Source organism: Sarcophilus harrisii, chromosome 1, assembly GCF_902635505.1.
Source record: "Sarcophilus harrisii chromosome 1, mSarHar1.11, whole genome shotgun sequence".
Classification (NCBI taxonomy): Eukaryota; Metazoa; Chordata; class Mammalia; order Dasyuromorphia; family Dasyuridae; genus Sarcophilus; species Sarcophilus harrisii.
The window spans coordinates 16,217,704-16,230,436 of NC_045426.1; the positions used below are offsets into that span (position 1 = coordinate 16,217,704).

Sequence of the window (12,733 nt, forward strand, 5' to 3'; positions counted from 1 at the left end):
CTTCCCTTTGTGAGCCCAGAGAGTTTCCTGGGCTCCCGGGCCCAGCTTCTGGATCCTGGGCGTACAAACACGATCGCGTGACTGCCCAGGGTTGATAATCCAGCTGGGCCTCCAAGGCAGCTGGGAGCCCCCAGAATTGTAGGAAAAGAGACAGAGATAACTGGGCGCACCTGGCGGGGCTGTCACCTTCTAGTTTCTAATGGGGGGGTCTAAACCAGCCCCTTTTTTCCTGCAGGAGGGGAGGACACCCCGGTCTGTAAGTCTGTTCTTCGAGGCCCCGGGCCCAGCCTCAGGGTTTCTGGCTTCTCCTGCACATGGAGTCATTTGGGAGAATGGCCAATGTCCCTGTGAATGTGGGAGCTAAACAACTGGTGTTTCTTTGGGGCCCCTGGAGCACCTGGACCCTGTTAAGTGGGTGTTTGTCCCGTATATGGAGCTGGGTGAGAAAGCCCTTTGGAGAGGGGGGAAGATGAGGCTGCCGCCCTTCTCGGGCCAGGACCCTCGCCCCGCCCTGGCCACAAGGTGACACGTGTGTCCCGAGAGCCGCAGAGCTCCCAGGAATGGGCCGGCTTACCCCGGCCCCCACAAACCTGGCTCCCATCGAGCCTCTGCAGGAGAAAAGATACAGGCTCTGGGGAAAATGGGGTCAGTCTGCGTTTCCTGGGCAGGTGGAGAGGGGGTGTCTAGGGACTTCCCATGGGCATCATTATGGGCATCCTTACTGTCATTGCTGTCAGTCGGGTTTGTCGGCGTTGGTGAAGACGGACAGGCGGACCCAGAGAAACCTGGTTCCAAGGGGTTCCCAAGCTGAGGGAAGGACGGGCTGGGGCCTCGGAGTCTGGCCAGGGGCAGGAGGTGGGCCCCTTCAGCTGCCTGGGTGTCAGGGCCCAATCCATGAGGAAGCCAGCCCTGAGCAGGGCTGGAGGAGAGGCCCTAAAGGTGGGGGGCCAGCCAAGGGGAGGGGGCACCTGAGGGGAAGAGACACTTGAGGGGGTTCCACTTTGGGACTGTGGAGGGTGTGCATGTCTGTCTCTGTGTGTCTGTGTCTGTCTGTGACTTGTGTCTGTCTCAGAGTGTCCCGAGCAGGCCTGTGGGTTGGGGGTCGGCCCTTCGGCTGTTTGTTGGGTCCCAGCCCTTTGGGGTGGAGGGGGTGGGCGCGGGGGCTGTTTCTATCTCTCTCTCGGCACGGCATGGCCCCGTCCCAGGCAGAGGCTTGTTCCCTGAGGGGAGGGCGGCCCGTCCCTGCCGCCAGCCCCCTGTAACCCAGCCATTCTCCTTGGCAGGGGGACGGAGCTGCTCCACCTGGCTGTGCTGCACTCCCGGAAGCTCTGTGTCTACTCCGTCTCAGGTAAGAAGCCCGGCTTTTGGGCCCCCTGGAGCGCCTGTCTCGCTGCTCGAGGAGGCTTGCTGGAGGCTGGAGGCCGGCCTCCTCCTGCTCCGGGCTCAGCCTCTTCTCCTAAGATGGCTTTGATGCTTGGCTGGAGCCTGGGCCCGAGGGCTTGTCCCTAGGCTGCCCTCCCGCCCCCCCATGATGAGGGCGGCTGGCGCTGACCGGGCCCTGAAGTGTCTGTGGGAAGTGGATAGTTCCAGTGAGACCGAGAGAGGCTCAGCTGGGCCTTCTTGGGGGACCCATTCCAGGATCCTGGGCTTCTGCAGGACCTGGCCTGCTCTGTAAGGTGGCCACTGGGCCTGAGCCCACCCCTGAGCGCTGCTGCTGAATAGTTTCTGTGTCACTTATCCTCCCTGTGCCGCAGTTTACTCGTCTGTAAAGTGAGGAGGTCAGTCCGAGAGGGGCCGCTCTCTTCCCTTTGCCTCCTCAGTCCCTCCTCACTCAGTTTCCTCACCTGTAAAGTGGGAATAGCAACAGCACCTCCTCCCCAGGGGAGCACCAGCCTGGGAGGCTCTAGATCCGGGAGCCACGAACTGCCCTCTGGGCTGACGTTCTTGGCCCGGCCTGTCCCCTGACCTCTGCCGGCCGTTTCCTGGGCCCGCCACCCCCGGCTGAGCCTCGGGCCCCACAGTCCTTGGCTGGGCCGAGACCCTTCCCAGAAATGACTCGGCTGTTGTCCCAGCCCCGAGGGCAGAGCAGGGATGTCTGTGTGTGGCCCCCGGGGCCCGGCTGAGAGTGTGGCTTTTGGGAGCGCCCAAGCTGTGCTGGGAGCGGGGCGGGGGGGGGGGGGCCCTGCTGGGGAGAAAGCACTGAGCTCGGGCCGGGCCTGGGTTTGGGCGCTGCCCCCGCCCTTAGTCACTTTGGCTGATTTCTCTGGGAGAGGCTGAAGAGAAGAGAGACAGAGACAGAGAGACAGAGAGAGACAGAGACAGAGAGACAGAGAGAGACAGAGACAGAGAGAAAGACACACACACACACACACACACACACACACCCACAGGTGCGGCACAAACAGCGCCTGATAAGTGCTTGTGGCTTGTCTGATCCTCCCTGTACCAGCGTAGCCCTCACACAGTAGGTGAGGTCCCGGAGTGTGGCCTGCCCTTGGCTCCCCCTGTGACAGCCCCACACCCCCGGGTCTCTACCAGCTGCTGTGAGACGTGGCCAGAACAGGCACCGTCCCCTTTCTTCCCTGCCCCTCCTCCCCGGCCCCAGATTTGAGAGCTGTGGGCCTAGAGGCAGGAACACCCGAGTTCAGATCCAGGCTCAGATACTTCTAAGTGTGGGATCCTGGGCCAGTCCCTTAATCCCTTACTCAGTTTCCTCATCTGTGAAATGGGAATAATAAAAGCAGCTACCGCACACAGCAGACACTCAATAAATGCTTAGTCCTTTCCCCCTCCCCTTTTCCTTGCCCAGGTCAGGTCCTCTGTGTGTTGCCCTGGTCCCAATTTCCCCTAACAGGAGATTGGAATGTCAGTCTCTCTCCTCTCTGTCCCTGTCTCTGTCTGAATCTCTGCAAGTTTCTGTGTGCACACAGTGTGTCTCTCTGTCTCTGTCTCCCTGTGTCTCTGTCCATCAGTCTCTGCCTGGCTTCCCTTAAGGTCCCCTTCCCACCAGCCCGTCCTCTGGGACCCTCCCAGGTCCGCCATGTTTGTTGTAGGACTCCCCGCCGTCAGGCTGGGAGCTCATGGAGTGTGGGGCTGTTGGAGCTGCTCTCTATCCCAGTGTTTGCTCCTGTCACATAGTAGGAGCTTCATCAGGCTCTGGTGCCCTCCCCCTGATGTTCTCTGTATTTGTTTTTGGTGAGCCTGTGTCTGTGGGCGTGCAGATTGTACATGTGTGTCCCTGTGCTCACACGTATGTCCCCAAAGAAAGGGAAGGCTGGGGGGCCCAAGTCCGAGGCCTTGCTGAAGTGACTGACAAAGGCTTCCAGGGCCCAGATCCACGAGCCCAGTTCCATGAGCCCGGATCCCTGAGCCAGAGGCACAAGCTGGATCCCTGAGCCTGGATCCACGGCCCGGATCCTGCAGCCCCATGGCCTGGGGAGGAGGTGGGACCAGCACCATTTGGGCCTGTAGAGTGCCGGCCCCCCATTGTGTGGCTGCTGCCCCGTCCCTGGGCATTGATGTGCACAGTGGCCCCGGGGCTGTGGATGCTTGAGTGTTTTTCTCTACCACGTCCCTTTTGTGCTCCCGGCTGCATCTGCGCCCCCTGTCCCCTCCCCCCCAGGCCCGCTGGGCATTGTGAGGGTCCCGCCGCACCTGGGACCCGCCGGCTCGTTAATTGCGGGCAGCCGGGCCGGAGGCCACACTGGAGGCTGGGAGAGCGGCCACAAAGCGCCCGCCTTTCTTTCTGGAGGAGCCCGGGTCATTCGGAGCGCCCCACGGCTCGCCCCCTCCCCCCTCCCCTTCTGGGAACCCTCCCTGCCCGTCGGTCCCATCTGCCCCAGAGCGAGGCCCCGGGGAGGGCTCCCGGGAGCCACTGACGCCCCCCCCCCCCCTGCCCTGTGTGTGGGCTCCGGCTGCCCCGCATCTCACTGGGGGCGGCCATTGGGGCCCACGGCATCTGGCGCCCGGCTTCCGTAATTGGGCCTAAGCTTTCTTCTCAGCGGCCGGTTACGGAGGCCGCCCGCTCCCTGGGGGGCCTTCCCCCCCTCAGCTCGTGGGAGGCCACACCGGGCGCCTCTGAGGAGAGGGCCGCTCCCCGGCGTGGGCCACGCACGCCCTCTAGTGGCCTTGGTCTTTATTCCCAGGCTTCCAACTTCTCCTGGCCCAGAGATGGCCCCTTTGTCCGGGGCTGGGGGAGGATTGGGAGGGGGGAATCTCCCTTCTGCTTGCTGGGGCCTTCTCCTCCGGCTCCGGACAGTGCTTGGGCCCAGAGCATCATGGGAGCTACCCTGTACGGACATCGGCTTCTGGGGCAGGATGTCACCAGGACCAGCGTATCACCAGTGATAGCCGGCCATCAGTGCTGTCTTCGGCTCATGAGTCCTTAGGGGCGGTCCTCCCCGGGCCCTCGTGTGCAGTCCTCCCCGGGCCCTCGTGTGCAGTCCTCCCCGGGCCCTCGTGTGCAGTCCTCCCCGGGCCCTCGTGTGCAGTCCTCCCCGGGCCCTCGTGTGCAGTCCTCCCCGGGCCCTCGTGTGCAGTCCTCCCCGGGTCCTCCACAACCCATGCTGCTCCCCAGGAGCACCCAGGAAGGACCATCCTGGCACGCTGCTTCCCTCCCTGCCTGTCCCCGTCATGGAGTAAGCATGGGGGTGGGGGTCTTTGCAGTCAGAAGAAAGAGGTGGGGGGGACAGAGACAGAGAGATAGAGACGAGACAGAGGAGAGACAAAGAGACACAGAGACAGAGACAGAGAAACAAAGAGGGGGAGAGAGTGAGAGAGAGAGAGAGAGAGAGAGAAAGAGATAGAAAGACAGAGGCAGAATAAGAGAGATAGAGAGAGAGACAGAGACAGAGAAACAGACAGAAAAAGACACACACACACACAGAGAAAGAGAGGAAGAGAGAGACAGAAACAGAGAGAGGGAGAGACCAAGAGACCAATAGAGAGATGAGAGAGGGGAGAGACAGCTGGTCCAGTCTCCTGGTCTGAGGATGTTGGGGCAGATTGGGTGCAGGACCACAGCCAGAGGACCTGAGCTAGATAAGGAGAAGGGGGAGGAGAGAGAACAAGGCATTAATGGAGCACCTGCTGTGTGCGGCGGGCCAGAAGGATTCCTTGTGGCTGCAGGAAGGTGTCCCGGCCCGGAAGCTGCTCCCAACCCTTTGGGGTGGAGGTCTGGCTGCTGGGACAGCTTGCACCTTTGGCTGGCACCTGGAAACAGCCCTGATGGCAGCAATCACTGCCTCTTTTTTAGACAGTTAGGGGTTAAGTGAGCTGCCCAGTGTCGCCAGCAGTAAGTGGGTGAGGCTGGATTCGCTCTTGGGGCTAATGCCCTCTCCGTGGTGCCGGCTGGCCCCCCCCCCGTGGTGCTATCTGGGTGATCAGGAGCTCACTGGGGAGAGATGTTCTGGGTGTTCTGGGGCTCAGTGCCCTCCGTCCACCCTCAGCTGCCTGGCAGAGGGCATCTCTCTTCCTGGGCACGGGACATTGGCATCCTGGCTCCCACTGGTCGGGGGCTTGTTGGTGGTTCCTCTTCGGGCCCTTCCTCCTTGAGCAGTTGGCAGACCCAGGACCCCATGGCGGGGACCACCCCCCACGGCTCTCGACTTGAACTACAGGGCCCAGGGCATCCATTAAGGGCCCCCCTCGATGTCCTCTGGGGTCTGAGGGACACCCGCCAGCCAGAGTCCGGGGCTGGATTGGCCCTTGAGCCCCCACATCTCTCGTGGCATTTCCCTGTGATTGATCCTTTGGTAGTGTGGGGCTCGGCCCTCATTGTCTCCTTGGGTGTTGGGGATATGTCCCCTCATTTCTCCAGGAACAGTGCCCCCAAATGGGCATGCCCGAAGGTCTGGCAGGGGACCCTGCGGGAAGCTAGCCTTTGGGCTGAGAGTCCCTGGGGGTGCCTGAGGGACCCCCTCCTATGGGGCGCTCACTGAAGCCCCAGGGTTTGTGGGGCTCCCTGCGATGCGCTCTCTGCTGCATCACCTTAGGGGGGGTCTCAGCTGTCAGGAAAACCACCCGTTGGGGGGGGAGCGACACTTGGGTTTTAAAACTTTGCGTTTCTTGTTATTTTTTGGTTAGTGATGATCTGGTTCTCCCTCTGGCCATTGAAGGGAAACCCAAAGTCCAACAGGAAGAAAAGGAACCTTCCTGCCAGAAATCAGGCAGGGCCCCTGCTGGCCGGCCGCTCCCCTAGTCTGTCTGTGGGCTTCCCTTTGGGGAGCCTGGGGCTGAGCCTGGCCGGCTGGCCGCCCTGTGTAAATGTGAGGGCCCCCGACCCGTCAGCCCACTGACTCCCCTCCCCGTGTCCATCCTTGGAGTGTAGTTTGTGTTCAGAGCCCTCCCTGTGATTCACCCGGGAGAACAGAAGCGCCACCTGTGCGCCTTTGCTCCCGCCGCTGCCCGGGGCGCATAGTAGGTACTTAATGAATGGCCTGGGAGGAGCCCGCACCTTCTCGGCAGCGCCTCACACTTGGTTTTGCCCCTTTTGGTGATTTTGTTTGTCGCGTGCTTGGGGTGACTTCGTGGTGTGCGCTTTACCTTTGTTTCGAAGGAGGCTCTTTGCTGGAGCGGTTTGGACTCTGGGTTCACTTTATTCATCCGCGGAAGCTGACGCACTTTCCCCATAAGTTAGAGCAGACTTGGGGAGGGGCTCAGGTGTGTTTGTGAGGGATGGAACAATAGCCTTGTGTGGAAAGAAGTGGGGATTTTGGTCTCAGATCCTTTGGGAGCCTCGGTATTCATGTTTTCCTAACTACTCCAAGGAAAGTTAATGACTTCTTTTATAGCTGGAGCTCGCAGGATTTGGGGGAAGCAGCGTCCCCCTCGTCCGCTGTGAACCTTTCATCCGGCAGTCCTGCAGGCCCAGGCCAACAAGGGAGGAAACGGTCGGCCCGATTCTGGTTGACTGGGCTCACGCTTGGCCATTTTTCTGTGTCATTCCCAGAATCTGGGAAATGAAAGTCTCTGATATGGGTCAGGAAGTGAGAGGAATCATTTGCCTAAATCTTTTCTTATGACATACAAAATTGTGATTTTTGGTTTTTGTAGGAACCCTGGGTAATGTGGAACATGGGAACCAGTACCAGGTCAAGCTCATGTACGAACATAACCTGCAGCGGATCGCCTGCAACATGACCTACGGCTCCTTTGGTGGCGTCAAAGGTAAGGAATCTCTTGTTTTAAATGCCGGCCACAGAACGAGGCCACGTGAAAGCGGCTGGCCATGTGGGCCATGGAACCCAGGCAGGCGAGTCCTTCCCTTTCCACTGCTCTTCCGATGTTCATGTAGAATTCCGCTAAATCCTAATAACGGAAAACAGTCTGTCTCAGCCTGTGGGATTTCTGGTTAGTGATGATTTATTTCTCCCTCTGGCCATCGAAGGAAACCCAAAGTCAGACCAGAGAAGGAAGGGAACCTTCTCGCCAGAGATCCCACTTAAGTGAGACAGCTTTGCACACAGTCCCTGCCTGCAAGACACTCAGTAGTCCATGTCTGGTGGTCTCTCCTGAGCCTGGCCCCTATGTCCAACCTGGGCCATGGAGCCCGCTTTGCCCCCGGGGCCGCCTCTCCAAGCAGCCACAGCTCTGGGGGCACAGAGTCCAGTTGTCTGGGTGCTGGGCAGCCCCTGACACCCACATTCTCTCATTAGGGGGAGCGGCTCCAGGCCCTGCTCCCCTCCCTGGCCTTTGGGACCCTCTGTGGGACGGGGGGAGGAGGGGTTGGCAGGGAGCACAGCCCCAGCCTGGGGCTGCCAGCTTGGAGCCGGCCCAGTCTCAGAGAAGGGGGTACGAGGGGTCACTGCCATGTCCTGTGGCTTGGCTGCCAGGGGAGAGCAGCACTGGCCCAGCCACTGCAGAGAAGGGCCCAGAGCCTGGTCCTGGCTTCCTGAGGCCGGAGGTCTCTGACTGGAAAATGGAAATGCGAAGGCCTCGGCCTGCTTGCTCCCCCGTGCTCTGGAGGGCTCAGCCAGGGCTGCCCAAGCTCCTGATGGCATTTATGGAGCACCTACTGCGTGCCAGCCCCACACTAAGGCTGAGATTACTGAGAAAGGTACCAGAGAGCTCCCGGTCTGCTGCAAATAATTATAGAACCACAACATGCATCTGTGGATATGGGCATGCAGGAGCGTGCCACACACGTGTGCCATGTGTACAAATGGGCACACACAGGTGTGAACATGCTGTGCACACGTGAATGCATATGTAAACCAACACGGGCATGTAACTATGTCCACATAGAGCCTTGCATCTCTCTCTAGTGTGAAAGGCTGGTTGCAAAAGACAGGCTTTGAGCTGGCTTTGGCAGGAAGCTGGGAGGAGAGAAGGGTCCTTCCAGCTCCTGGGTCCACCAGTGCAAGGCTGTGCCCTCAAGAGAGCGAAGGCCCTGACTGGGTTCCTTCCCCTGGAGGTTGACCCTCTTGAAGATCCCAGCGAAGTCTCCCTTGGTTTGCCTCTAGGGGAAGGATTTTCCAGCCACAAAAGCGGTCAGATTGGGGGAAAGGCCCCCAAAATGAGATTCACCTAATCACTTAGCACCCACTAAGCACCTACTATGTGCCAGGGACCGCAGAGGGAGCTTGAGGGTCAGGCGGCTGTGTGAGTTCACTTGGTTGTGGCTGTGGTAGGAGGAACCACATGTTCTGGACCCGTTTGGACCTTTTTCTTCTTTACCAGAGTGTTGCGTGCCTTTGTTGTAGCTGGTGGTTGTAGAGAAAGTGTCTGCTATTCCCCTGGCTCGGCTCCCGTTCCCCAGACGTCTGTGATGTTCCGGGCTTAGGGTTCGTGGGGTCTGGAAACTGAGGGACTGCTCGGTGTTGGAATGTGAACAAGAGAAGACCCCATTGGGGCTGCCCAAGTTGTAGACCATAGAAGCTTAATAAATGCTCACTGAATCAAAGGGAATAAGCGGCAGAGGGAAATTCCTAATTCCGGTTTTCCCGTTGTTTGGCACCTGGGCTCAGTTTTGCCCTTCTTACGTGGGCAGAAGCTGGGATGACCTTTAACTCTGGGCCTCGTCTGGCCCCTCCGCCTGTTCTCCGAGGTTCTGGCGGGCTCCTTCCAGTGCTGAAGCAGGGAAGCACATGATGGGCAAGGGTGGGGAGCAGGACTCAGCAAGCAGATGGCCACTGTGGTTTCTGGTGCTGTGAGCCGGTCTCAGAGAGAGTCCCCGACAAGGTTGGCAGGAGAACGTGGGCAAAAGAGTGGAAACTCCTGGTCTGATTGCACTTTGTAGCGACAGAGGGTCTAGCCACGGGACAAGGTCACAGATCCGTTGATTCCAGGGTTGCTGATTTTTATTCCCTTTTTTATACTCATTTTGCCGCATTTTAGTTTTGGTTGGGGATTGCCGAGTGTTGGCCCCAGAAGCTGAACAGACTCCAAACCAAAACCCTCGTTGGAGGTTTGTGGGTTTGGTGGGGAGGATGTTCCCAGTGAGACGTGCTCTGGGTTGCTTGGAAGGACAATTTCTGTCATAAAACTCAAAAGATTTTCTTTTTCATCATATAATTCAGTATGAGAAAATAAGTATTTGAGATTCCTGAGGTTCTTGAATATAGAAATCACTGAAGAACAGCCAAAATTAATATCCTCTCTTAATAAAAAAATCACTTTCTGCTATTGCCAAGTTTAAATTCATTTTTTTTTATTTTGGTAATAGTATTTTATTTTTTCTAATTATATGTAAAGATAGTTTTCAGTATTCAGGATTCATTTTTCATAAGATTTTGAGTTTCAAATGTTTTCTTCATCCCTCTCATTCCCCCTCCCCAAGACAGGGAGCAATCTGCTATAACCTGGGCAATTATCTGAAACAGATTTCCACATGTCAGGTTGTGAAAGAAGAATCAGATCAAAAGGGAAAAGCCACGGAAACAAAAAAGTGCAAACAAGTTGCTTCAATCTGCACACAGAGGCTGGCTTATGCTGTGATTCTGACCTTTTCAACTATTGTCTGTTATTTGGGCCGAACAACTGATGAGCCTTTCTCTACATTGTGGGCAAGCTTGGGGGCACCGGCCCTAAAGAGGGCCAGAGACTTTCTCTTTCTCTTTTTCTTTCTCTCTCTCTCTCTCTCTCTCTCTCTCTCTCTCTCTCTCTCTCTTTCTCTCTCTATTTTCTTTCTTTCTTTCTCTCTCTCTTTCTCTCCCTCTCTTTCCCTTCCCTCCCTCCCTTCCCCTTTCCTTCCTTCCTTCCTTCCTTCCTTCCTTCCTTCCTTCCCTCCCTCCCTCCCTTCCTTCTCTCCTTTTTTCTTCCTTTCTTCCTTCCTTCTTTCCTCCCTCTCTCCTTCCTTCCTTCCTTCCTTCCTTCCTTCCTTCCTTCCTTCCTTCCTTCCTTCCTTCCTTCCTTCCTTCCTTCCTTCCTTCCTTCCTTCCTTCCCTCCCTCCTCCCTTCCTTCTCTCCTTTTTTCTTCCTTTCTTCCTTCCTTCTTTCCTCCCTCTCTCCCTTCCTTCCTTCCTTCCTTCCTTCCTCTTTCCCTCCATCTCTCCCTCCCTCTCTCCCCTCCCTTCTCCCTCCTTTGCTCTCTCTCTCTCAGCTCACCCCAGAATAAGTAAAGCAAGTGTGTATATGGCCATCAGCTGCTGCCATCTTCTGGACAACACATGTCATCCCACCTTCCCCGGCTGCTCACTCACCAGGTTTTTATTAGCCAACAATAGCCTGCTGCTTGGCCCAGGCAGGTGGGGCCAAGGATTCCAACTGCCTGGGATCCTTGGCCCCCTTGCTGTTGCTCTCTGTGATGTTCTGTCCCACCATGTCTCCTGTGTCCTGTCTTCCTACTGAACTAATTTCTTGATCAGCAACGCCTGATGGGACATGGGTTTTGTGAGGCTGTATTGAAGCCTCTTTACAGTTATATGATTTCCCCCCTTTCATTCATCTTCCTTCCTTTAGACATTTTAGTTTTATTTTTCTGACTTATTAGTTTCCTTCTTCATATTTTCAATGGCCTGAGCCATCCCCCCCCTGACTTTTCTGACATTTGTTTCAACTTTCATTTGAGTGGGAGGAGTACACTATACTATGCCAACACTCGTTGTGGGCATTATTGCTGGAGCCAAAGGCTGCCCGGCTGGGCAGCGGCTAGCAGCTTCCTCTGGGATCTCACCAGCAGCCCTTATTCCTGATTGGTCTTCACTTTAAGTCGGAACTCTCGGGTACAGGATGTGGATTAATTTTTGAGAAGTTTTAAATTGTTAAAAATGTACATTTTCACGTGGTTCAGGTAGGAGCTTTGCCGGCCTTTTTTCACGCACATGTGACATTTGTGTTTGTACAGGAACGCTGTATGTTTGTGTGTGTGCTTATTGTAGATATCTACCTTTCTGTCAGTCATCTTGCTAACATTAAGCACAGGCGTTTAATCAATGTTTATTAAATGGCTCCTACATCCCAGGCACCATGCTAAGTGCTGGAGGCTCAAATACAGATCAAGGTGAAGACAGTCCCTGCCCCATCTCTTGTCCCAAAATGATGCTGAAAAGGACTTGGGGTGGGAGGGGCAGAGGTGTCTTGGAAAGGGCCAGAGAAGTCCCAGATATTGCAGCTGGTGGTCGCCCCCTGCCCCCCAGTCAGAGGGGAGATGGGAGGACTAGGCAGTCAGTCTTGCAGTGTAATGAGGTAAGACCCTGAGCTTCCCACAGGCCTCTTCTATCCTCCTCCAGGAGAACATTGGGAAAGGCCTGTGGAACGTGGCAGAGCTGGGTAGATGCTGGCTCTTCCAGCCCCGGGCTTTCCCTGGGTCAGGGAGCTCACAGTTCTGCTTCCCTGCCTGCTGACTGGGCCTGTTCTGCCTCTCTTGGGTCATGTTTTGGGTTGGGGCCTTTTGCTTTGATTTCATCAGTGCTACATCTCATACATCTAAGCTCGTTCTTCTGGGAAAGGGCCCAGATGGTCACCATGTTGCCCAGGGGCTGTGGGTCTGGCAAGGACCCAAGAGCCCCTCTCTGGTGGAAAAAATCCCCTCCCCCTCCAGCTGTGTCCATATGTTCATCATCTTTCAGCTGTGCCTGATGACACTGACTCAAAAAGTAATCCTCATCTCGAGCTGATCCCTTCTCTCAGCTCTGGGACCCTGGGGGGGAGCCCCTCTGCCACCTCACTTTCAGGCAGTCAGCTGAGGAGGGAGAGCCCAGTCTTGAGTGCTTTGGTTGGCTGGGGGTGGGGGCAACTGCCCACTTCCCATCTTCCTCCCTCCTGCCCTGATTGCGCTGTGGGGTCTGGCTTAGGAGCCACATGGGTGACTTAGAGCGGTGCTGGGCATCATCTCGGTATCTGCCCCACCCAGCATGAAAGGGTCCAAGAGCCAAGGGTTGTTCCTGTTAGGGAGACTTTGATTATTTGCAATTTTATCAAGTAATCCAGTAGAAGATAAGTCTGCGTTTTTTTAGCATCAATAATCACATTTGCATATTTGAAAAGCTTCAGCCCATTCTCATTTCTTCATGACCTTGTAATAGCCAGTAGCACAGTTAGGGAGTGCTCACTCTGTGCCAGCGCTAAGCATTTAATAGTCAGAGACTCGTCTGATCCTCCAGCAACCTGGAAGGGACTTACAATTGAGGAAACTGAGGCAAGTGAGAGCCCTGAGTCACCCAGCGAGGAAGTGCTGGATTTGAACTTGGATCTCCCTGCCTCCAGGCTTGTGCTTTATCCACCAGACCTCCTGCTGCCAGCAGGAATACATGCTTTTTACATGCTCATAATTAACCTTCAAAGCTCCTTTAGA

General features: G+C 56.4%; 1 protein-coding gene across 3 annotated transcripts in view; it reads left to right on the top strand.

Moving 5' to 3' along the window:
* The window catches only part of BBS9 (Bardet-Biedl syndrome 9), a 282,920-nt gene that overhangs the window by 2,814 nt on the left and 267,373 nt on the right, over positions 1-12,733 (top strand). For all 3 annotated transcript variants that reach the window (XM_031952936.1, XM_031952951.1, XM_031952944.1), the window contains exons 3-4: positions 1,284-1,348; positions 7,054-7,167. In XM_031952936.1, coding sequence (XP_031808796.1) covers positions 1,284-1,348; positions 7,054-7,167 — 179 coding nt within the window. The remainder of the gene's footprint in view (positions 1-1,283; positions 1,349-7,053; positions 7,168-12,733) is intronic.